At 46.7% G+C, this 25,206-nt stretch overlaps 1 protein-coding gene across 4 annotated transcripts; it reads right to left on the bottom strand.

The window, feature by feature from the left end:
* Positions 1-1,469: 1,469 nt before the first annotated feature.
* On the bottom strand, positions 1,470-24,249 carry Xpa (XPA, DNA damage recognition and repair factor). Of its 4 annotated transcripts, none has more exons than XM_085839319.1 (6): positions 24,063-24,249; positions 19,729-19,836; positions 11,709-11,814; positions 10,552-10,717; positions 9,333-9,450; positions 1,470-1,669 (listed from the first exon to the last, which is right to left on the bottom strand). In XM_085839319.1, exons 2-6 carry the CDS (start codon positions 19,805-19,807, stop codon positions 1,521-1,523), a joined length of 618 nt encoding a protein of 205 aa, XP_085695445.1. In that variant the 5' UTR covers positions 19,808-19,836; positions 24,063-24,249; the 3' UTR covers positions 1,470-1,520. The 4 variants fall into 4 exon arrangements, with proteins under 4 accessions (XP_085695445.1, XP_085695446.1, XP_085695444.1 ...); XM_085839320.1 differs by having other exon boundaries at positions 24,078-24,226; XM_085839318.1 differs by lacking the exon at positions 24,063-24,249 and adding an exon at positions 22,990-23,063.
* Between the last annotated feature and the right edge of the window lie 957 nt (positions 24,250-25,206).

Below are 25,206 nucleotides of genomic sequence, written 5' to 3'. Positions count from 1 at the left end.
AACGGAGTTCTGACAGGTGAGTGCGCTCACTTCACAGACAGACGCAGGCCCCAGGAAAACCTATCTGAAGTCTACAGGGAGGAACTTAGAGCCATGAACCTCAGGAGTGAACTGTCCAGCAGCGGCCTGAACCCCTTCTCTCTATAAGGAGGGCTGGCTGCCCATTCAGGATCAACTTTTACTGAGCTCTTCGAGTTAGCATGGCACATGTAAAACACAGACCATCTCTGCCGAGTGTTTCTAAAGATCAGTTAGTCATGAAGGCCCATGTTATCTGGGATTGACTTGTTTTGAGTTTGGCCTTTCTCCAGGTGCAGTGTACAGCAGCTGATAGGAAAAGTGAGCCTCACACGCTTCCCAGTTAGTGCATCTGAGGGGTGAAAATGACCACTGCATCTCAACCTGCGTGTTTGTCAGAGTCACGGGTGCCTCCTTGCCGCTGCCTAAACACAGCATGGGCTAGTTAGGAACGGCTCCTGTCCTCGTGCTAAAGCAACACGCTTTAGGGCATTGGTCTGCTTTTTGACCTCAGCTAGTTAGTTCTACTTGAGCTGCATTCTACAAAAACTTGTAGATAACTCTTTTCTTTCTCTCGGTTCCACCCTTACCCACCACGGTTTCTTTGTGTGGCCCTGGCTCTCCTGGAATTCTGTAAACCAGGCTGGCCTCGAACTCAGGAGATCCGCCTGCCTCTGCCTCCTGAGTGCCCAGCTCTTGATCCTTTGTTCATGTATAATAGTTGCTTCAAACAGCTGCTACTCATGGACTCTTTGGTAATACTTTTGGAAAGAGTAAAGAAGACTGAGGCAAATGTCTGTAGGGAAGGAAGACTGGCAACTGTAACATCCTACCTACCTCAGAGGTGTTAAGTAAGCATGGAAGCAAGCTGTTACCCTCCCTGCATTTGATGAGAATTTGTAAAGCAGATAGACCACTTAAATGATAAATGAATGCTTTTGAAAGTAGTCATTTTTCCCTTTTAATACAGCATTTCCAAATTGCTGTGTGAAGGCCCCGAAGAACGGGGCCTTGGGCAGACTCGAGTCCATTCTTGGCTCCCGCTGTGACTGGGTGCTTGTTTGTGTAGTAGCATCTTGTTCTTGCCATTGCCTGAAGACTTCACAGCAGTACACATCAGACCTGTTCACTCCATCAACCTTTCCCTGCAAGCTTTCCTTCTGTGCCAACCCAGGATTCCCCCACATCCCTTGTTCCCGTGGAGAAACTGTTCCTGTCGCTTTCACTGTTACTTCCCTGTGTACATGTATGTGCAGTTGTGCCTGTGTACCTTTTTAAAGCATATCTACCACCTTAGGTTTTTTTCTTTTAGTTAGTATATGAAATGACCTGTCATTTTCAGTCTTGCTACCACTGGGCTCCCACAGACCCAACACTGTGCCCTCGGGCAGACCTGAAACACAGCCATTCCAAAGCATTGCTATGTAAGTGTCGTTTCTGTGAAGACTGCATTGTGGAACTTTGAACAGGGCCTTTATTTGAATATAATTTTTTTTTAAAAGTCACATTTTTTCATATGTCAGTTCGTGGCCACACAAGGTACAAGTCTTGCGGTACATGTCATCTTCTAAGTTTTCCTCTGGTCCATATTCATGTTGGTGAGTGGTTGTCTCTCTTTTCCATACACTGCTTCTTATTGCTCGCCGCAATTCTAAGGGGAGAAGAGAGCTTTTCAGCCTTATACAGAATAAGTCCAATGAGGCGTCCATTGGTATCTGTATATAATGGTTTCCTTTTGTTCCAACCACTGGTTACGCACACTTGGCCAGCCTGCTCACTCTGCAGATTGCTTATTACATTATTAAGTATGAAGTTGCTATATGGATTAGAAGTGTAGTAACAAAACAACAGAATGGGGTGTGTTTGGAGCATCTGACAGAAAGCAGGATGCCAGAGCAGCAAAGCCACCTGAGGGAAGTAAGAAATGGGAGTGGCCCAGATCCAAAAGTTTTCAGTCAGGAGCATGTCAGACAAGTTCTGCCTATGAGGAATCCAGGAAGCCAAGAACCCTTTGCATCATGCTGATTGCAGTGATCTTACATCTGCTTAGTGAGAGGACAGCATTGGTTTAGCTTGTTGTGTTGAAAGTCCCGTGCTGGTCACTGAGCCTAAGTTCTTACCTCCACTCCCAACTCTTGAGTACTGAGACTGCAGGCATGCAGTACTGCATCTGTTTTGTGGGGTGCTGGGGATGAAGCCCTGGCCTTGAACGTGGCAGGCAAGCACTCTTATCACCTGAGCTACATTCTCATTCTAACAACTGTTTTTAAAAAGTAAAAATTGCAGGAGCTGGAGAGACAGATGGCTCAGTGGTTAGGAGCTCTTCCTGAGGACATGGGATTGGTTCCTAGCACTCAAGTCAGCTGCCCCACAACCAATAACTTCAGGGTTCCTCATTTTCCTTGCTATAATTAATGTCAAAGCTCGTCTTGAATCAGTTTCCAGATATAACATATCATGGGTTAAAGGAGGTCAGGACAGTCAATAGACTGGACAGTGGGCTAAGCACTTCAGATGCAGATGGGCGACCCAAGGCCAGTCAGCCAATAGGAAAAGGTCTAGTCTAGCCTAGGTCCCCAGGAATCAATCCGACCCTGGGTGGCATTCTTCACCACTGGGCCACATGGCCCTTTTCACCACTCTTAGGTTTATATGGCTCAGTGTCTGTGCCATCTACTAGGAAGGTCTGCCAATCCAAGCTCTCGTCTTGGTTGTTTCAGCTCAGAAAGAGCCCAGATTTCTGAAGTATATACAGAGTTCTGTCTGTGTTACCAGAGGGAGTCAGGGGGCAGCAGGGGTCTCCTTGACTTCCCTACTGTGAAACCCTCTCAAAATTCGGCTGCAGCAAATCATACTAAGCTACCATCTCTGCCAGATTTTATGGATGTTTATAGATTTTGAAGTATTTGTACACACAGAACATGGCTTGCTGTACCTTATATATGTCTAGTGCTTGGGCTACAGCTTATTGCATAGTTTCCTTATGGCATTATGTTGGCAATATTTCAGATTTTGGAGCACTCTGGAATTTTAGATTAGAGATGTTTAACCTGCTATGGTGATTGGTTTGGGTTTTCCTTGCCCTTGTCTCCTTTTCCAAGCAAGCAATCCAAAGCCTAAGGACAGGAATAGAGCAGACATGCACAGGAATGGGGCCACCGGGCAGGAAGAGGTGGGAAATGCATCACTCCCCACTGAGCAGCAAGGTCTAAAGGTCCCTCCCTGTATATCAGCCCTGAAGTGTAGAGGATTAAAACTAGATGAATCAGTATGTGCTCAGACGTTTTACGCTGAAGACAGACAGACAGACATGCTTGTTCTAGAAATGTTCAGTTTGTCAATGGCATAAGCAGCAGCCTATGACAAGATCCCACTAGACAGAATCTGAGACGATCTGAGCTCCAAAATAAAGACACATGAACACACAACTCTGGGAGTCCACACCACTAACAATGCTGTAGAACACTGGCTGCTGATGGAGTGAGTCCCGGGGCTGAAAGCTGCTCCATCCTATCACAGGAGTGCTGGTCCCAGCAAAGCCGCCCGTGCACAGCTGCTGAGCCAGGCTGGGAGGGGTGGTTATTTGTAGTCTGTTTTCTTTGGCTTACTGGATAAAAACCAAATTACTCTCAGTGAAAGCAGATGGGCACTGTGCACCTCCAGTTGTGAGACCCTGGACCAGGGGCCACCTGCCTGAGATGCTTAGCCCGCACCCCATCAGCAGAAAAGCCACAGAAGCCCTGGGTGAAAGCTTTACTTCCAAACACACTGCCCACAGCATGAAAGGCAGGGTGATGAGAAGAAGCCATTTAGGAAGGAAGACTTAATGCCTAAAACAGGAGGGAGCACACACCACGTCCATTCTAGAAGGGAACACTAACAGGTTCAGGACGCAGAAGCAGAACACAGACAGCAGCTTAGACTAAAATCCCCTGAATACTACATCTGCCAATGTCACACTGGTGAACACTTGGGAAACAGCACGTAAGAGCAGTGGTTACGGCTTCAGTGAGCGCCCACACATGGTGCAAATGGTTGCAGGAGCTCAGTCTGGGGAAGGCATGTGTGTGCTCCTTTCATCTCAGCAATTTCTCACAACTCTGAAATTCTTTCCAAATAAAAGGGGCGTTAGGAAAAGACATGAACCAGCCCAAAGGAGACTCCACCGCCCACTGGCCGAGCCTGGGAGTGTGCGCATCCAATGAAGAGTTCCAGAAGGAGCTTGCACTCCATGACCAAAGCAAAGGCCGGGCATGAGAGCCCACGCCTTTAGTCTCAGCACCTGACAGGCAGGTAGATCCCTGTGGGTTGGAGGTCAGCCTGGTCTATATAACATGTTCCAGCTATATAATTCCAATTTAAAAATAAAACAGGCATAGAGATGGACATCTATAATTCTAGCACTTTAGGGGGCAGGATCAAGAAGACTGTTACAAATCCTAGACTACATGAACCTTGTCCTGAGAAAACAAGAGTAAAGCCCAAAGAAAAGCTGTTTCAACACAAACATCCCCTATTTATATGCCACAAACAGCTCTCAGCTAAGACGTCTGCGTATACTAGAACCACTGAGTAAAACAGCCAGTGTTGTGTGTGTTAGGTACAGAAAGGAAGGACTTCAGTGGAGACTGTCAGCTCCCTCAAGGATGGGCAGCAGCTCTCATGTGTGTCCTTTATCTCCTAAGAAGTATTTTTCCCACAAGCAATCAGCCTGAGTCTCACGGAGCAGAAACAAGATGCTGAGCAGTCCAAGAGCAAAAGAGAAGAGCTGAGGGGCAACATTAAAGGTGATACCCCAGCGGATGGGATGAGGGGAGACTCAGGAACAACACATGAGAAACATTTTCATAATCCCTTTTTTTTTTTTTTTTTTGGTTTTTCAAGACAGGGTTTCTCTGTGTAGCCCTGGCTGTCCTGGAACTCACTTTGTAGACCAGGCTGGTCTCGAACTCAGAAATCCACTCGCCTCTGCCTCCCGAGTGCTGGGATTAAAGGCGTGCGCCACCACGCCGGGCTTTCATAGTCACCTTTTAAGAGTCTCAATTATGATCAGCTTTTAGTTACAGAGAAAAGTTCTCAGGCACACAGATTTGAAGGAATCACAGTGTTTGTAAATAACTCAGGGCTTAATAAAGTGCATGCAAGTGTGAAAGGTTAGAGATGGCCAACACTTGGGTAGGGGGGAGTGTGTATATACAGGAGTGTGTGTGTGTGTGGGGGGGGTATACATGTGTGTGCATGCGGATCACAATGGTGCACATGTATTGAAGTCAGGACATCTTAGCAGGAGTAAGCTCTCTCCTTCCACCAGTGGGTTCTTCTGGGGAAACTCAGGGAATTAGGATTGGCAGCAAGCACATTTACTCACTGAGCCATTTCACTGCCCACCCCCTAGCCCCCAATCTTTCAAAGGTTTGTTGGTTCCACAACACTCAGGAGAGTAGCAATCAACTGTCTTCTGTGGGGTCTGAGTAAAACTGTTAAGAGTATGCAAAAGTGGGCCAGGTCTAGCAGACCTGGAGCAAGGAACTGGGGTGCGTGTGCTGCACAAAACTGGAGCCTAAGAGAGGCTGGACAACAAAGTGGTGAGTGGCTTGCCCTCTTGCTGCCTCCTAGTCTTGTTGGCAGTAGACTACACCTCCTGGAAATGAGTAGCCAGTCTTGCTACTGAGAGCCTCAGGGACTGCTTACAATGTTCACCCAGAAAGATTTCCCAAAAATGCTTGTTGCAGTGAAAACTCAATACCACTTCAGAGCTTGTTTTTAGACTACACATTGCAAAAGAGACAGTCTGCAGTCAAAGGAAGGAACCCAGTGCTGCTGCTGCTTCTGAGGGAGACCTACTACAGAGCTACGTGAGGAGACCCAACACCTCTACGTGCTGGATGGAAAAGCAGGAGGGGCCCGTTCCCTGGAGGAAATAGATTACAAAGAAAGACAACACGAAGTTTTGATCTCAGCTCATGCTCCATAAACTAACAGGCTGGACTTACACACCTCAGGTTGCTCAGAGAAGGTCCTCAGTGTCACATGCATATCCAAGGGACAGGGCAGTGTCCACAAATTCACAAGGGACCTCAAAATGGGATGATGCCCTTCCTGCCCCTTGCAGAGGGGGGGACAGTCATACTAACGAAGCCCACTGACTAGCTTTTAGGAGGAAAACCTCTAGTACTAAGCGCATGTAACATGCAAGAAACACCCACATTCCCACCGTGAGGCAAAAAAGCCTGCAGACCAAAACTCCTGTGTAGGGCACCAGGTCGGGCTCTTGCCCGCTGCTGGGTGGTGCGCCCTTGGGAACACAGTTACCCTCCAGCTCGGAGATGTGGGACCTTGTCTGGGTGTACTTTGCAGTGTTCACACCTTTCTCTGTAGCAACCTCCACATTACAACGACTACCATAAAAATAAAAAATATACAAAACTGTTGAGAGCAGGTGAATGTAACTGCTTACCTTCCCATAAAGAAGAAAGCTTTAGGTCAGCTTCGCTGTGCATCAAGAGGAACCATGTTCCAATTCTTTCCAACTAAAAAGCCTTTAGACTTGCTTTGTCTCCTCTCTGTTCTGAGCTCCTCGTTTCTACTCTACAGTCTACTCCACTCAGCCCTCTGTGGCCTAGTCAGGACAGGAACAGATCCACCAAGTGCTAGAGTGAACGAATCAACAAGAACCACAGTTAAAGTTGGCGGCACACTGACTTCTGCACACCAGCACCCGACTCACGGGCTCAGCAGCAGGTAACGGCAGGCACTCACTCGCGCAGCCGCCTCTAACATTTTCTTTCTTTTCTTTTCTTTTCTTTTCTTTTTTTTTTTGAGACAGGATTTCTCTGTGTAGCCCTGGCTGTCCTGGAACTCACTCTGTAGACCAGGCTGGCCTCAAACTCAGAAATCCGCCTGCCTCTGCCTCCCAAGTGCTGGGATTACAGGCATGCGCCACCACTGCCCAGATCAAACATTTTCTTGAAAAGCATGTTTCACTCAAACAAGAAATGAACTCAAAAGACATCAATCTTCAAAAAGGCCTCCGTGTCACTGGGACTCTGGAATAAGGAAAATCCATGAAGCTTGTCTAATACAGTGATCAAAAAGTAAAAACGCCAACTCAGTTCGTATTTTGAAAATTGTAGAAAATTTGTACAAATCTTAATAGAGTCATATTAAAAAGGCAAGAAAATAAGTGTATCTCATAATGTTTTTCTAAACAAATACAGGAATTATATGACATGTTGACCCGACCACAGAACTGGTGTCTAAGGAAGTTACAGATAGCGTTCCTCCCCACTTTACAATACTAATTTCTAGTTAATGCTTGCTCTTTTGTCCATATTTCATCATCTACACCAGCAATTATCTGAGGAAAGGGTCCAGTTGATTTCTAGTAGTAGTTAAAACCCTGGACCTGCGCTCCTGAGATGGCTTGCACTACCATGACCTAAGAAAACCAGCTCAGAGGGCAGAAGTGCCAGGATGAGGAGCCAAGTCTGAATCCCTCCCCCGACCAAAAAAGAGGGGGCAGGGGGAACACCAAACAAAGCAGTATGTTGCTCAGCTGGCTTCGACCTCAGCACTGGGAGGTGGGAGGGGCACACAGGACACAGGAATCCTGGATGCTGGGAGCTCACAGGCCAGCCACCCAACGGCCAGCTTTAGGTTCCGATTACAAAGGCATTAACCTTAGCCTTATGGCCTCTGGCTTCCACATGCGCAACACAGATGTGTACACCTGCACCCAGAGCAGACAGCTAGTCAGGAGACCACCTTTCACACTCCTTCCTTAATATGCTTTTTTACGGCTCTATTCTGTAATAGCAGCTCTGCTGTTAGAGGGAGGGGCTCGTGCTAAACATTAGAAGAGGAGAACTCTTGTCAGTGGGTCTTTGCTGGCATCTGAATGCTGGGACACAGCTGTGGCTGGCTTGGACAACGTTAACAACATACTCTTCTATAGTAGTCTCCTGAGGGAAACCTCAGCTAAGCCTTCCACGTGGGCTTCCTACCTGCTCAGGAACTAGGTCGCTTGTGCAAAGGGGTCTCACTGAGATTGTCTTGATGCACGTCTGTGTCCAACATCGCTACCATTTTTGGTTTAGAATGTGTAAGAGTCTGCACAGGGGAAAGGACTTGGTTGTTTAGTTAGTTGAGTGCCTGGCTTTTTGCTATAACTGTGTAGTTAGGTTTGGGAGGCAGGTTTTGTTGTGGGGTTTTTGGTTTTATGTTTTGAGCCAAGGACTCATTCTACAGCCCATGCCGGCCTCCAACTCACAATCCTCCTGCCTCAGCTTCCTGAGTACTAGGACTACAAACATGTACAGCACCGCCCCCACTTTCTTTGTGTTTAAGCTTGTGGGCTGCCCCATTCAACCACAAAATCTCTTCTAAATTTTAAAATCATAAGAAAAATTAATATGGCTAGAATACTAATTTGAAATGGATCGAGTAAAGTATAACCCAAGCTACATTCAGGGCACATATTACCTAGTCACACGGCACCACACAGGGACTCACACAGCTGCCACATGAAAGGAGTGTGCTGGTTACTTCCTGATGACTCCTCTTTGGGGATTTTGTTTACAGCCCCGAGTGCTCCCGCCACACTCTGTGCTCATCCCTGGTGTCGCTCCATTCCCAGCACACTGGGTTAGTGTCTCAAGCTTCCTTCCCGACACTCAATCCAGCACCTTGGTTAAGCACAGTGCTTGGCATATGGCAAGACTAGGTGTGTGCATGGATGGACAGACTTATGGAAACATTCACACATAGATACACACGTGGACAACGTATGCAGAGACAGAACCACCAGGGAGTGGAGGGCTGCATGGAGACAGATTCACAGAGGACTGGCTGTGCATATGTATAATACATATGAAGACTCAGGAAGAGAACAGGACAACAGACCAACAATGGAACACCACTCATCTTTCTGGGTTTATTAGTCATATTAAAATAAAGACATTCGGACTGATACCCATTGTTCCTTCTAGCTACTAAATCCAATGACTACATAGTTCATGGTTTTGTTTCAAGCAATGAGAGGTGGTTATTGGGAGTCTTGTTTTATGTTACTGTTATCTTAAACACCGCAGCCACTCAGGATCTGAGTGATGCCTAATCCCACCGTCCCTACCCCGCCAGACACCACTGCTGTACAAAAATGACTCACATGAAAACGATGGCCTTTATTAATGAGGTACTGTGAGGGTTGACCCAAGCCTCATACACCAAAGCACGGAGGCCAGCGTTCAAGCCCCTCTCCTTACCTACAGAGACTGTGCTCTGTGATCTCCGTAACAGGAAATCCGGCCACTTACCTTTTACTTTTTTATCAAACTTCTTCTGCTTCATTTTTTCTCGGTTTTCCTGCCTCACTTCCTTTGCATCTTCCAGAGCTTCCTGGCTACCCCACACTTCAAGAGCCCGCTTTACCACCTACAACACAGGAAAGAGCCCAGTCAGCTGGGGTTCAGAGAGGTACAGTAGGAAGTCCTAACTGTCGAGCTCACAGATGTCATTAAGTCACATCAGGAGCAAAACCATGGAATGTAACAGTTGAAGGATCCCCTTTAGGTCCCACTTTTTCCAGAAGGAGTTGAAATATAAGTACAGAAAACAAAAATGAAGAAAAGACTCAACAAGAAAGAACATGTAAAATCCAATCATGAGGTCAAGAGAGAGACAGGCAATGCCAGCAGAGTCTGTGCCCTGGCATTTCCCTGTCTGTGCCACCTGAACCGGGTACGGGAAGCTGAAACAAAGCACAAAGTGCTAAGGGAGAAGAAACCCTGGGCTGCTTTCATTAGCACTGTGTTTTACTTATTTTGAATGGCACTGAAGATGAATGTGAGCTTCTGAATCAATAATCATATTTAATGAAATCCAGTGTATGTTTCTCAATGTGGCTTGATTTATGTGTAGTGAGGAGACTTCTAGCACATTTCTGTACAAACAGCTCTAAAGCAGTGTCTCTACACATTTTCATATAATGGTGCAAACACTGTCATAGCCAAGCCGTTCTGGAGCAGATACGGGAGGACACGTGTCTCTAAGCAGTAGGCCCAGGTGCCAGAGCACAAGGTCAGAGGGTCTCTGCCGCAGCACAGAGTAACCTGCTCACAGCAGGGGCCGAGATCTGCCCTGAGCTGCACCAGTTACTGGAACACTCCAGCATTCCAGCTTATATCCCTAACTGTCAGAGTACAGGCATCTGTGAAGGAACGGAAATGCCCACCCCCTTTCTTCTTGTTGTTTGGTAAAAGAAGACCGAGAGCCAGGTGAGGTCTGAGCTTTTCTAAACCTTTCAGAGTGCAGTTATACTCCCTGCAGCATCCACGAGCAGTGCACTTATGCCGGAGTTGCCACAGCAAAGGCCAGATGATGCTCTGAGCAGTCATCAGCTGTGCATGGATAGACACGTAAACAAGACAAGGATCCTCTTTAATGTGTGAGCAAAGCCAGCGTGAGTGACAACCAGCCGACTATGCCGGAAGTTCACCTCCAGTCAGACATCCCAGCCTCCAGCTTACTAGACACCTGTAGCTTTAGGTAGAGCTTCATATCGCCCCACTGTGAGTGGCGTGGGTTCTTCTTCACAAGGAACCTGAGCGCTGGCTCTCTTTTCTCCAGATCACAGTCCTTCAGAAGGTACTCTTGCTTGGCTTCTGTCTTGGTTATAAGCTTGTGTTTATCATCCGCATCTCTGGAAAGAGATTAAGAACATTATATACATGTTATATAATGTTCAGTTAAGCTGAGGTTTCAGACAGCCCAGTACCCACAAGGCCTGCACACCCAAAGATGCACACAGACTTCTCTGCCTTTGGTTCTCATGTTCAAAGTCATAAATTCAGACTCAAGTCACATCACAATTAAGAATCTTCTTAAAGTCCCTCTTATTTCAGAAAGAACTTGAAATAAGAGTAGGGAAGACACAATGAAAAAGGGGCTCACGGAGAAAGAAAATACAAATCAGTTACAAGGTCACCAGAAGTAGCGGCCCATGCCATCGTCCCAGGACTTGAGAGGCTAAAGAGAGAGAACCGACTGCAAGTTCAAGCCCAGCCTGGGGTACACAGACCCTGATCCAGAATGATGGGCAAAAAAATAAATATCTCAAGGTCCCATTTCCTAAACACAGCTGGGTTCTGGTGGCTCAAAAACATGGTAAAAACAGAGACCGTGAGAACCTGAAGCAACACCAAAGTTTACAGAAGGCTGTGAACTGGTTATTTCTTTTCCTTCATTTGTCACCTCGATGTCAGGCACTGTTCAAGGTGATAAGAAGACAGCCATGATTTAGTGGATAAAATAGGGCCTTGTTTAATGAAGTTCTGTCCCAGGAGCAGACGGGGAATGGCACACACGCCGGCAGCAAGTGAGGGAAAGCGTGCGAGGAGGTAGTCAGGGGCAACTGGGGACCTGCAGCTGTGGTAAAGGCGTATTTGAAATGGAACTAAAAACCACTTTAACATTTTAACCGAAATTCCCTGGAGAGAAGAGTCAAGAGGTACAAGCTTGGGAAGGTGCAGGGCAGGAACCCAGAAATCTCCATTGGGAGGCAGAGACAGGAGACTGCGGAGGCAGTGAGGCAGCTCAGTGTGGGCTGAGACCGTAGCTCAGTGGCTGGGTTACCTAGACGACCGCCTCAGTCTCCAGCACCACAAAAGCAAACAGCAGTTTAAGGCAAGCACCTGCAGCTGTCACATGTTGGCAGATCAAAGTGGTTCATAAGGTACGAGTCCATGAACTCTTTCCCGCATTCTTCACAGATGGTGTAATCAAACTCCATGACGGGCCCTGCAAGAGGAAGGGAGGTCTTTATTCTGACACAAATGCTTATTGGGGGGAGAAACTGATTAATCTTAGGTTTATGGAAAACAATTTTCTAAGAGGAAAAAGGTCTTTGGGGTTTTACTACTGTGAACAGACACCACGACCAAGGCAACTCTTACAAAGGACAACATCTAACTGGGGCTGGCTCGCAGCTGCAGAGGTTGCTGGGATAATCTTCTTGCACACTATGTAAAGGTTGTCTTTGTTTATTCAAATGTCGATTTCTATACCAACAGAGCTCTGAATACCTGGACTGTGGTATTGTTATTTTTATGAAGCATCACCTGTCTCAGTGCTTCTTTGGGTTTTTTTTTTTGTTGTTGGTGGTGGTTTTTTGAGACACGGTTTCTCTTTGTAGACCAGGCTGGCCTCGAACTCAGAAATCCGCCTGCCTCTGCCTCCCGAGTGCTGGGATTAAAGGCATGTGCCACCACGCCCAGCTTGTCTCAGTGCTTCTTAAAAAGTCTTCTCCACAACCCCACATGCCAGGCCATGTGGCAGGACACTGACTAGAATAAACAAGTTAATTAGGTTCTATGAGCTAGCTGGGAAGAAGCCTAAGCTAGAAGGCCTAAGCATTCATAAATAAATTGCTGGAAGGTTAAGGTAGTCCAGCAATAAAGTTTACTCCATTATCATCATGGCAGGAAGCATGGCAGTGTCCAGGCAAACATGGTGCTGCATCTTGATCCAAAGTCTCTCTGTGTCTGTCTCTCTCTCTCTCTCTCTCTCTCTCTCCGGCTGGTTCCACTCCCTGTCAGCAGCTTTCCTTGGCAGCTATTCCGTAACTCTGACATCTCTAACCTCCTGGGGTCTCCAAGGCCATCCAGCTTTCACCTTCACAGCTTCTGGAACACAGCTTCTGTAGCTGCTGCTTGTGGTGGTCATTCTGTGGCACTCCAAAACGCTGCTGTCTTCTGTGGCAACTGCACTGCACTTTCACCAATGGCCTCCCCAGGCCTCTCACAGAGCCAAGCCTCAGCTGCTCTCCATGACCCCTTCATGTCTTCAAAACCAGTACCACCTGGTGACTCTTATTCATGACCAAATCTGGCTGCCAGCACAAGGTACGACCTTGGCCACATTATACAATGGCCTTTCTGAGCCTTCCTGCAGGGACACCCCTTGCCACACACCTGCCCTCAGTGACTCTGCTTAGTCTGAGGTAAATTCCATCCTTATTCTAAAGCCAGAACCAAGTGGCTGAAGCTGCCGAGTTCTGCTTCTTGTTGGGGCTGGAACATGGCCCCCTCGCTGCATCTTCACCAGCTTTCTGTTTTCCATGGTTTCCTTCACTGCCTTAGCTTGGCTGACCTGGAACTTGCTCTATAGATTGATCTTGAACCTCTGTCTCCTGAGTGCTGGGATTAAAGGCTGGTACGTACCACCACGCCTGGACCTAAGCTTCTCTTTATTCCTTACCACGAGATCTTTATAAGCACTGCCACTATGCCTCAAGATCCAGATCAAAGGCCTGTGTCATCCTGCCTCAAGATCCAGATCAAAGGCATACTGTCTTCCTGCCTCAAGACCTGAATCAGGTGTGCCCTCCATTTCTGGAGTGTAGCGCATTCCACATATAGACAAGCTGACAATGGAGAACAGCCATCACAAATCCACCCCTTGTCAACTGGACACACAACCATATCTCTTTATGTCCAAATGAAGACAATAACCAGGTCATAATGAGAGCTAACATGATATAACTCTCCCTCATACAACTGCAAATACATTGTAAATTTAGAATAGGTGACAATGTTTCTTGGGGAACATCCTTCTCACAAGATGAACGGTCACTACTTCCTCAGTTCTATTTAATATCTTTAATGTCTTATCTCCCTGGACACAGGATTTACCTCCATTCCTGGTGCCCCTTACTCCTTGAAACATATATTTTGTATTTTTCCTTTCTCAGCTTACGTTACATCAAAATGCTCTTTATACGAGTGACCCACAGGGTAGAGCCTATGCTAGGCTATTTTGAGATTTTGTTGTCAATTCGATTAATCTAAATCTCTTCACTTTAGCCGTAGGCAGATACTTCGTACAAGGGTAAAAAGCAGCCACATTCTTATCAAAATATCTCAAGAATGATCTCCAGGCAACATACTAGATTCCTCTCCTCTGAAACCTCTTGAGCCAGGCCCCCACAGTTCAAATCACCCTAAGCACCAAGTTCCTCCAAACAAAAGCATGATCGAGCCTATCACAGCAACACCCCAGTCCCTGGTACCACCTTCTGTCTTAAGGTTTCATTGCTGTGAAGAGACACCATATCCAAGGCAGCTCTTACAAAGGAGAACATGTACTTGGGGCTGGCTTATAGTTTCAGAGGTTCAGTCCCTTATCATCATGGTGGGAAGGATGTCAGCATCCAGGCAGACAAGGTGCTGGAGAAGGAGCTGGGGGTTCTACATTTTGATCCCAAGGCAGCAGAAGGGGACTGGATTCTGCAGGAAGCCAGGGAGAGACTGGGTTTCCACAGTGGGCAGAACTGGACCATAGGAAACCTCAAAGTCTGTCCCCACAGTGGCTTACTTCCTCCAATAAGGTCACACCTCCAAATAGTGCCACTCCCTGTAGGCCACACATTCAAACACATGAGTCTATGGGAGTCAAGCCTATTCAAACCACCAGAGTAATTAAGCAGGAGAGAGTTAGTAATTCACTAAGTCCTTCTGAACCCGGCCATGAACAACACTGCTTCACTTACACTGCCATAAGGAATTCCTGTGTACTGGCCTACAGCATGAGTCTGTCTGCAGGCAGTCATGGAGTCACTGGTTTTTTTAGGTTAGAATCCATGGCTCATGGGTCACTGTGTGCCTTTCGGTTCCTGAGAAACCGAGGCACTCCCTCAGGCCGTGAAACATTCACAACACGTTGTGATTCTCTGTGTTCCCCGGAAGTCAACCGAACAGGGAAGGTTGATAGGACAAGTGGCCTTAGACATTAATCTTGTGTGTCCTTGTATTGGTCAGGGTTCTCTAGAGTCACAGAACTTATGGAATGTCTCTATATATTCTTGGAATGACTTACAGTCCAACTAACCTAACAATGGGCAGCTGTGAATGGGAAGTCCAACAATCTAGCCTCTGCTCAGAGTCCACGAGGCTGGGTGTTTTGCCTGGCTTTCTTTATAAGCTGGAATCCTGAAGAAGTAGGATCCAACAGATGTGCTGGCAAGTAAATGCAAGCAGGCGAAGAAGAAAGAAGTCTTCCTTCTTCCATTATCTTATGTGGGCCTCCAGCAGAAGGTGTGGCCCAGATTAAAGGTGTGACCACCACACCTGGACCTAACTATTCTTTACTTGGAACTTGCTCTGTCTCTGGCTGACCTGGAACTCAGAAATCTGCTTGCCTCTGTCTGCTGGGATTAAAGGTGTGTACCACCTGGCCTGGGCCTAAGCTTTTCATGGCCACTGTGCCTCAAGATCCAGATCAGGTGCTGAAGAGATGGCTCAGGGGCTAAGAGAAGTGACTGCTCTTTCAGAGGACCAGAGTCCAATTCTCAGCACTGACATGGCAACTCACAACTGTCCAAGATCTGACACTCTCACACAGACAAACATGCAGGCACAACACTAATGCAAGTAACAGAAATAAAAAAAAAAATGTTTTTAAAAATCCAGATCAAAAGCCTGTGTCTTCTAGCCTCAAGATCTGGATCACAGGTGTGCCCTCCATTTCTGGATTATAATTCATTCTGGATATAGTCAAGCTGACAACTGGGAATAGCCATCACATCCTGTATAGCTTACAAACATCACTGTATCCTGGAAACTACCGTCATATTGATCCTGGAAAATACCATCATATTGATCCTGGAAAATACCATCATATTGATCCTGGCAACTACCGCTATATTTCTGATAAAGGTATAAAAAGTCTGTTTGGAGTAAACTTGTCTGAGCCTCTGAGACCCCTTTTATCATAGTCTGGTTTAAGATTCATTTGTCAGTGGCCGTATCAGGTAACCAGTAAGTGATGCTGGCCTTACATCTGTTATCTCGCCAGTGAGACCCAGTATGTCAAATCCAAGCAGTCTGCAGGGCTGTGTTCATTCCAGGGGACTTTTCAAATTCCTAGAGGCTGCCCACACTCCTCCCTCAACTCCCACCTTCAGGACCAGGAACAGTTTTCTACATGCCTTCACTGGCTTCCTCTGCAGGCCCAGCTCCCCAGGAAGCCCTGATCACACTGGGGTCCCCGAGATGATGGCAATCTCCCCATTTCAAGGTCTTTAACTTTAATCCTGTCTGCAAAGTCTCCTCTAAGTAAAGTAATATAAACGCAGGCTCCAAGACAATTAGAACATGGACATCAGCCAATTACGGTCTTGTTGAAAGTACAAAGAAGACTGGCCCCGGACTGTGGCGGAGGGGTCTCTTTACAGAGAGAGGCCCTCAACACATTAAGCAGTTAAAGCAATACAGAGAACAAGGCAATGTTAGGAGAGTCAACACAAAACTCACTCAGATGAGGACATTACTCTTCTTTCATTCCAACATGTCACCAGAACAAGAGCCTCTGCTTACTGTGTCACCTCCTGGATTATAGACTTCTTAAGGGACAATCACTGAGCCCTGTACCCCCCCCCCCAGCACCCCACACAGAACTACCCCTGGCAAGGTGAAGCTGGCTTCTCTTAAATAGCTAAGAACCTTTAATCCTCTAATGGTCCCCGGGCAAGTGTAAGCCCCCGCTACCCCCCAGGAAGTCCTTAGGACGACTGTATGACTGTTACTGCCCAGCCTGGCTCAGGACTGCCACAGTGGGAAACACACTTCGGGCACTGCCTTCCTTAACGCCACTAATCTCCAAGCTCTTAAAAGAAATGGATCTGCATAAAACAGGGCAGAGCTATAAAAGAGAGAACAAGGTACTTTAGAGCAAGGCTGTTGAGATCTTCAAAATATGTGCTAGGATGAAGGGAAACTGACCACAAAGTGCCATTAGATGGCTATATCACATCGTTATTCAAAAAGCCCTTCTCCATCCTCCTGCTCACACTAGAGATCCCCTTCTCCATCCTCCTGCTCACACTAGAGATCCCCTTCTCCATCCTCCTGCTCACACTAGAGATCCCCTTCTCCATCCTCCTGCTCACACTAGAGACCCCCATCTCCATCCTCCTGCTCACACTAGAGACCCCCATCTCCATCCTCCTGCTCACACTAGAGATCCCCTTCTCCATCCTCCTGCTCACACTAGAGACCCCCATCTCCATCCTCCTGCTCACACTAGAGATCCCCTTCTCCATCCTCCTGCTCACACTAGAGATCCCCTTCTCCATCCTCCTGCTCACACTAGAGACCCCCATTTCCATCCTCCTGCTCACACTAGAGATCCCCTTCTCCATCCTCCTGCTCTCACTAGAGACCCCCATCTCCATCCTCCTGCTCACACTAGAGACCCCCATCTCCATCCTCCTGCTCACACTAGAGACCCCCTTCTCCATCCTCCTGCTCACACTAGAGATCCCCTTCTCCATCCTCCTGCTCACACTTGAGTTGGCTTCCTGTTGTCCTTAATGAGTATACTTAATAAATGCAATGCCATACCAATGACAAATACGGAAGTACCCGAGAAAATAAAGCCCTTAGGAATCTCAACAAGAAGCGCATCATTTAAAACTACATGTGAGCCGGGCGTGGTGGCGCACGCCTTTAATCCCAGCACTTGGGAGGCAGAGGCAGGCGGATTTCTGAGTTCGAGGCCAGCCTGGTCTACAGAGTGAGTTCCAGGACAGCCATGGCAATACAGAGTAACCCTGTCCCAAAAAAAACCCAAAAAATAAAAATAAAAAATAAAACTACATGTGGGGGCTGGAGAGAGAGCTCAGCAGTTAAGAGCACTGACTGCTCTTCCAGAGGACCTGAGTTCAATTCACAACCATCTGTAATGGGATCTGGTGCCTTCTGGTGTGTTTGAAGACAGTACAGTGTATTCATTCTTATATACAAAATAAATGAATAAATCCTTAAAATAAATAAATAAATCCTTAATATAAATAAATAAAATACATGTGAACATCCAGGAGTGGTGGCACACACCTTTAATCCTAGTGCTTGGGAGGCAGAAGCAAGCAGATCTCTGTGAGTTCAAGGACAGCCTGGTCTGCAGAGTCAGTTTCAAGACAGTCAGGGCTACACAGAGAAACCCTGTCTTGGAGGAAAAACAAAAAAACAAACTATATGCTAACGAGCCCAGAATAGAAATACATTCAGAGAATGGGAGTAACACTGTATATATCAAATAAGATATATTCTCTTATACGCCAGCAAGATATTGCTAAAAGGACCCTGGTATAGCTGTCTCTTGTGAGGCGATGCCAGTGCCCGGCAAACACAGAAGTGGATGCTCACAGTCAGCTATTGGATAGAACACAGGGCCCCTAATGGAGGAGCTAGAGAAAGCACTCAAGAAACTAAAGGGATCTGCAACCCTATAGATGGAACAACAATATGAACTAACCAGTACCCCCAGAGCTCGTGTCTCTAGCTGCATAGGTAGCAGAAGATGGCCTAGTCGGCCATCTTTGGAAAGAGAGGCCCCTTGGTATTGCAAACTTTATATGCCCTAGTAGAGGGGAACACTAGGGCCAAGAAGTGGGAGTGGGTGGGTAGGGGAGTGGTGGGGAAGGGTATGGGGGACTTTTGGGATAGCATTTGAAATGTAAATGAAGAAAATACCTAATTAAAAATATATTTTAAAAAAGATATATTCTCTGTTTTTCTTACAAAAGGAGAAGCATTTTAATTGGACATTGCTAAAATTAAAACAAAACAAAAAAAATTAAAACAAAACAAAAAAAATTCCTCTTCAAAGATACATCATCAAGCCAATGCAAAGATACCCTCAGCTAAGAGAACATGAATAGCAAACTATTCATTTGAAACTAACAGGAGGGCTGGAGAGATGGCTCAGCCATTAAGAGCACTGACTGCTCTTCCAAAGGTCCTGAGTTCAAATGCCAGCAACCACATGGTAGCTCACAGCCATCTGTAATGAGGTCTGATGCCCTCTTCTGTAGTGTCTGAAGACAGCTACAGTGTACTTACATATAATAAATAAATATTTAAGAAAAAAAGAAAGAAAGAGAGAGAAAGAAAGGAAAAAAGAAAGAAAGACAGAAAACCTGTACCTAAAATTTATACAGCTTTGTATCACCGTTACATAGTTTAATTTAAAATTATATGGAAATACTAATCCAAAATTTAAAATGGGCAACAAATACTCAAAAGAATGTTCAACATCATTAGTATCTCGTAGGGGCCGTTCAACTCCAGAGCACGCTACGACTCACATCAGGATGAGAAGATCAGCTACAGAAAGACTGCTAAGAAAACTGTTGCCAGGATGTGGAGACGGCAGCCCTCTCCTATATTACTGATGAGAGTTTGAAACTGGGAATCTGCCTGAAAATGTTTTGTAGTGCTTCCTAATATTAATCTTCATATTATCCTATGTCCAAGAAGTTACATGAGTAAGCATATTTGTTCTACCATGAAAAGGGAACATACATAAAAGTTATCACTGTAAACTGATAAACAAATAAATATGTATGTATATATGTATATACACACACACATATATACATATACACATATATATACATATATACACATATACACATACACACACACACACACACATATATGTATATATATATATATATATTTGTGTTTTCCCCCTTTTATTGAAGAGAGGCTTTTCTCATACAATATATCCTGATCAGCTTCCCCTCCCTCTACTCCTTCCAGCCCCTCCCCTCATCCCTGCGTCTTCTCATGGATCAAAGAGCAAAGAATTCTTCATGTCACTCCAAATTACCAATGTCCATACTTCTTTTGTGGAAACACTTAAATGCTTTACCTGGTTCATGAACAATGTTTCCAATCTCGTGTTTCTCTTCTTCCTCTTCTAAAATGAAGCCACCTTTGGTGTCAATCATTTTGGGAGCTGCTTTTACACTGGCCACGCCTACAGAAAGCAGAGAAAGGAGTCACCGACTGAACCCAGCAAGCCCATAGACTCTCCTGCGGGGAAACAGGAAAGGGTGACAATGTCACCGCTTCATTCAGACTGTCCTTAAGGTCCCAGCTGGTGCAGCACGGCACGAAAGCAAAACTAACAACAAGAAAAACAAACAAACAAAAACAAAACAAAACCAACTAGCCTACACCTTAGAAAGAAGTAAAAAGCCACTTCCTCACAGGCGGTGTGAGCATGTATACAAACAACCACAAGAACCTACCATACAGTAAAGAACAGCCTCCTGAGGCTGTCACACTGACTTCAGCACACAACAAAAACCAAAGACAATGCAGAACGCTGGGATGCACCTGGGGGAACGCACTTGGCTGTATATAAAGAAACAGGGCCTTCAAAGATCACTCCTATGGCTATAACAGACCTACACCAATCCCCAAAGCTCCCAGCACATCAGAGGTTTAGCTCCAGGACAAACCACTCAACGATATTCAACAAACACCACACCCCTAGCATTTCTCCAGTGTTTCTGGCCAGGTGCCCTCTACTTCCGATGTGATGCTATCTATCTACCGGGAGTCGGAGCCCATAGGTTGAGGGTTCAGTTCCCGACTGCCCAACTTCAGATGCTAACTGCAGACCAGGCTGCAGTTAGCCTGGCTATCGACTGGCTATAAATCAGGTTTCCAAAACTGCTTCCCTGGCTGTAATTAATCTTCTACAGCAATACACACAACTTGGGAACCTAACTCACTTACATTCGCTAATCATTTGTGAAGGATTTTAAATACAAATGAAAAGTCAAGTCAAAGGACACACCAGGCAAGTGCAGACCTAAAGGAGTTCCAATATAGGAGCTTCCTTCCCCATCCTCCAGCCCCAAAGGCCCGACTTCCAGAGAGCTACCCAGGTATACAGTACACATCACATTCTACTTACTATATAGCTACAGTAAACCACCAGGTCGGGAACAGTGGAAACACACCAAGTCCCAAGTTTCTAGATAGCAGCCAAAGGAGAACCTTAAGCCTTCTGAGGACAGTTCCAACCCTGCTGTGGTAACTCCTTTCTACACAAGGCTTGGGAGGTCAGGGGGACAACAGCCTCTAGCAGAAAGGATTGTGGTGATAAACTAGTATTTACTCCGAGGATTCTATACTAGACACTTGTCAAAAAAAAAAAAAAAAAAAAAAACAACACTTTAAGAGGATTAGAATAACTAGACCTGAAAGTGAGCAAACAGGATAAGCCTAGCTGGGAAGTGTCTTTAAGAAGCACCCTGAGGACCTAGCTGCAGAAGCAAGGAGCAGACGTGATTCCCTGTGACAAACAGCAAACAGCAAACTGAAGGGAAAACTGCCAAAGCCCAAGAGTTAAAACTCACACCAGGGTATAAACCTCTGAAGGAGAAAGCCCTTTCTCCCCAGGCTGGTGAGTGAAATGAGGGGCAGGACGTTCAAACAAGATACGGAACTCACTTGCTTTCAAGGGCAACAACACTTACCAGGTAGACTGACTAACCTTGCCTAACTTTGGCTACTTTTCTTTTTCCAACCCAGGGTCTTGAGCACACCAGGCAAGCACTTGACCACTGAGAAACATCCGCGGCTCTCTTTCTAGTTTTCAGAGTCCAGGCCTCCCTAACTTGCTCAGGCCAACCTGGAACTCTAGCCCTGGCAGTTCTTGAACTCAAGATCCTCCTGTCTCAGCCTCCCGAGCAGCTCTGGTCACAGGCCCAGCAATCAGGCTACTTCGGCTACTTCTAGCTTTCCTAGTGCTCTGGACTCCTCGTGTGGAACTGAACTATACTGTCTCTGCACTTGCCAGGCTGTCTGACGTTGTAGAAACTCTCATGACTCTAGATGTTGACAGCAGGTAGATGGACATTGGTAAGCCATTTATCCAACAGTGTCCATCCGCCTACAAGTAATGAGAAACTGAGGGTGCAATTTCGAACTTACAAGATCTGCACTATAACCAACAAAGATAATGAAAAGTACTTTTTACATTACAAAATGGTAAGTAAGGGCTTTCAAATTCTTTTGAAAGATTCAAATCTAAGCTAGTTAGTTACAAGCCAGCTCTGCTGGTCAGGAGCAACAAATCAAATTCAATGGCAAGTCTAAAGGTACAAACAGCCATAAAATATAGGCATTATTATTTATACATGCTGCCAAAACAAGTACTTAACACACACACATATATACATATATGTGTGTGTGTGTATATATGCATATATATACACATACATATGTGTGTGTATGTATATATGTATATACATACACACACATACGTATGTATGTGCATATATATATATATATATATATATATATATATAGTGGAGTTGTGAAAGAGGGATTGAAAGGAAGTAAATTACTTTTGTAGAAATAACTCGGGTGAATTACTCCAAAGAGCAATGCCAGCAGCCTAAAGCACAACGGACATTAAAACCGGAAAACAGCAAGACAGGGGCTACCCTAAAATGCCAAGTATAGCCAAAATGAACCCAGGGTAACATGCCACTCAGTAAAGCAGGGTTACCAAGCCCTGCCCTTTCCATTTCCCAAGGTGTCCATAAGAATACAATAGAGTAACTCCCAAGTGCTAGGCTCTGCGAGTGTTATTCTACTTTGAGCCCTGGAAGGCGCGGCCCATGTAAAAGACTGGGTCAGGGTCAGTTATGCTGGGTGCTGGACAGGGAGATGGCGCAGGCTGAAAGCTCTGCACCATAGACGTGCCGGGCAAAGGGCACGACAGGGAAGGCCTGGGACCACAGAGACGCGGGCGTGCTCGGCTGTTCCCGCACACCGAGCCGGAGCGGGCGGCCAAGACGCAGCGGGAAGGCCCGAGATGCGGTCACAAACCCGCGGGAGGGAGGCCCTACGCGCGCCCGTGAAGGGGACCCCACCTCCCGTGGCCGCCGCCGCCGCGGGGTACGGCCGCGCAGCCAGCCGAGCCTGGCGCAGCATCAGTGCCCGCTGCCGCTTCCGCTCCACGCTCGCGCGTACGGCGGCCGGCAGCTGCGCGGGCTCCTCCGCGGCCGCGGGCTCAGGTGACGTCTGCTTCTCCTCGGCCGTCGCCATCGCCAACACACTCCGTAGGAAGGGAACGCTTATTGTCGGTGAACAGCGGAGCCACAAGTACCTGGCCCTACTCCACCACCAGGCAGGGAGAAGAGCGACGCATGCGCAGTCGAGGAGTCCTGGCGGAAAAGCCTACGAAGGGCGAGGCAGTACGCCTGCGCAGCCGAGGAGTGGTGGCGGAAGAGATGATAGTGCACTTGTTGACAAACAATCCGGACTAAGCGATGGGGGAGAATCAGGACTTTAAAGTCATCCCTGTGTTCCAGACCAGCCTGAGCTACATGAGACCCTGTCTCCAAAAGTAAAGAGAGCATGGAAAAGAGCATCGGGAAAGAATGGCTGTGTGACAGCTAAAAAGCATGAGAAAACAGGAAGGCAACAGAGAAAAGTGGGACGTAGTATGCGCTCCAAACCCAGCTGCGGGGCAAGGGTAGAGAGCCAAAGCCATAGCCACATGGAGAGCCAGGCAGCCCCATGACAACAGACTGGCCATTCTATACACAAATGAAACCCCTGTTTTTAGAAAACCTTTCATCCAGTGGGGGAACGTGATGTGGCAGTGACTCCTCCTGTGTGAGCATCTTTCCAAAGATGGCTTTAGAAAAGAAATGCACATTGTTACTCCCCGTGTTTTGGACTGATGTGCCAGGGGGCTTGTTCATAGCATCGCTGCTCCCGAAAACCAAAAGCTGGAAACTACCCAAATGTCCATCAACTTTTGAATGGCTAAACAATGCATAGTATTCCCATACAATGAACTATTTTTCTTCAAACATGAGAAAAATGAAGCGCTGGTCCATGCTACGACATGACTGACCTTTGAAAATGTTACTGTAAGAGGAAAAAGCCATTCACAAATGGATATGTTCATGTGAAACTCACAGAATAAGCAAGCCCACCATAACAGAAAGCAGTCCAGAGGTTCCTAGAGTATGCAGCTAAGGAGTAACCAGGAGGAGATGCTACTCTGTAGCTATGAGGCCGCCTCCTGGGGGGATGAGAATTCTAGAACTAGACACTCTTGATGATTGTGCAACTTTGTGGATGTATTTTCTGGACGGGGGTGGGGGGGGGAGCCGAGCGCCAGAATTATAAAGAACCCCACCTCCAGCCCACCCCCGGGTAACACCAAACCTTAAGTGGCAGCACCTGTGATGACCACCACAGTCTCTGCACATTTCTGGCTTGGTGGCTGAGGGAATGAGGTAACAGTATCTCTCCCAAAATAACCTCTGAGAGTGGCCGGTGCTCAGAATCCTCTCCCTGACAAAGCACCGAATCTGACAGGTTGCAGGGTGCAGCTCAGATGCGTCCTGAGCCCCAGTGTTTTGAAACTCTTGGCAACTTGTTCTCCCTTTCCAGGTTAACTCCCTCTCCTTTGGCATGGGGACTTTTTGTGATAGAGTTTCAGGTAACCAGATCTGAACTGTGAGCTGGCGCCTCAGCTCAAAGCAGTCTCCCTCTTCAGAAAGGAAGAGTGCGCGCCCTCATCTGTACACTCCACTGGGTGACAAAGGCTACGGTTTTGCTCAGAGCAAAACACATGAGTCACTTGGTGGGGGTACAAAAGGAAAAAGGGCAGGGATAGCAAACCAGGGGCCCTGTCCTGGCCTCTTCCCATCCTGTCTTGAGGAAATCATGACTGTATCCACTTTCCCACATTATACCTCCTTTACCTCCCAGACTGACAGATCCTGACTAAACAAGGAAGCTGCGTAAAGGACAGAGAGCATTGAAACCCCAATGGAACTGAAGGAGAGTAGACTCTGAAAAAGGGAATCCAGGAAGATGGGGTGAGACACCCGCAGAGGCCATGCTTGGACCGTCTCTCTATGTGCACGACTAGGCTGTTTTTCCTCTGATTCCCTGAGGTTTTTTCCTCTTAAATGCAGTCACCTTGACCATCACCGGCACCCACTCACAACAGAAGCATGTCTTTGAACAGGTTTTCACATCACTGAGAGCTCCTGGGCTGAGGACCCAGCACACAGAAATGAATTAGTCCTAATCTTCCTTTCCTGGAGCTTCAGGTCTAATCTGGTCTGGTCACATGACCACCTGTCACACTCTTATCTGAAAAGACTCTTCTCCACACCTTGAAGCTCTTTCTTAATATTTCAACTGAATATTACTTCTTTGCTCTTCTGAAACTTATCCTTCGCCCTCAGCCCATCCCCCAACCAGCACCATCCATCTTTAATGACCGATGGAGCTCTGAATGGGTACCAAATGTACTTGGGCTTAAGGCAGCATCCTCTGGCATCCCGGAACCAGAAGG

The sequence above is a fragment of the Mus caroli genome, unplaced genomic scaffold, assembly GCF_978045245.1.
Source record: "Mus caroli unplaced genomic scaffold, Mus_caroli_1 scaffold_6, whole genome shotgun sequence".
Taxonomy (NCBI): domain Eukaryota; kingdom Metazoa; phylum Chordata; class Mammalia; order Rodentia; family Muridae; genus Mus; species Mus caroli.
Note: the sequence above shows the minus strand (reverse complement) of the source record. Positions and strands in the feature narration are given on the sequence as shown.

Excerpts from the sequence above, each read along its gene's own strand:
- Xpa (XM_021159567.2), bottom strand. The coding sequence starts at position 22,928 with ATGGCGACGGCCGAGGAGAAGCAGACGTCACCTGAGCCCGCGGCCGCG. Across the intron at positions 9,451-10,551 it reads AGCTCTACCTAAAGCTACAG|GTGGTAAAGCGGGCTCTTGA; the intron begins GTGTCTAGTAAG and ends CCTGTGTTGTAG. Across the intron at positions 1,670-9,332 it reads GTTTGATAAAAAAGTAAAAG|AATTGCGGCGAGCAATAAGA; the intron begins GTAAGTGGCCGG and ends TTCTCCCCTTAG.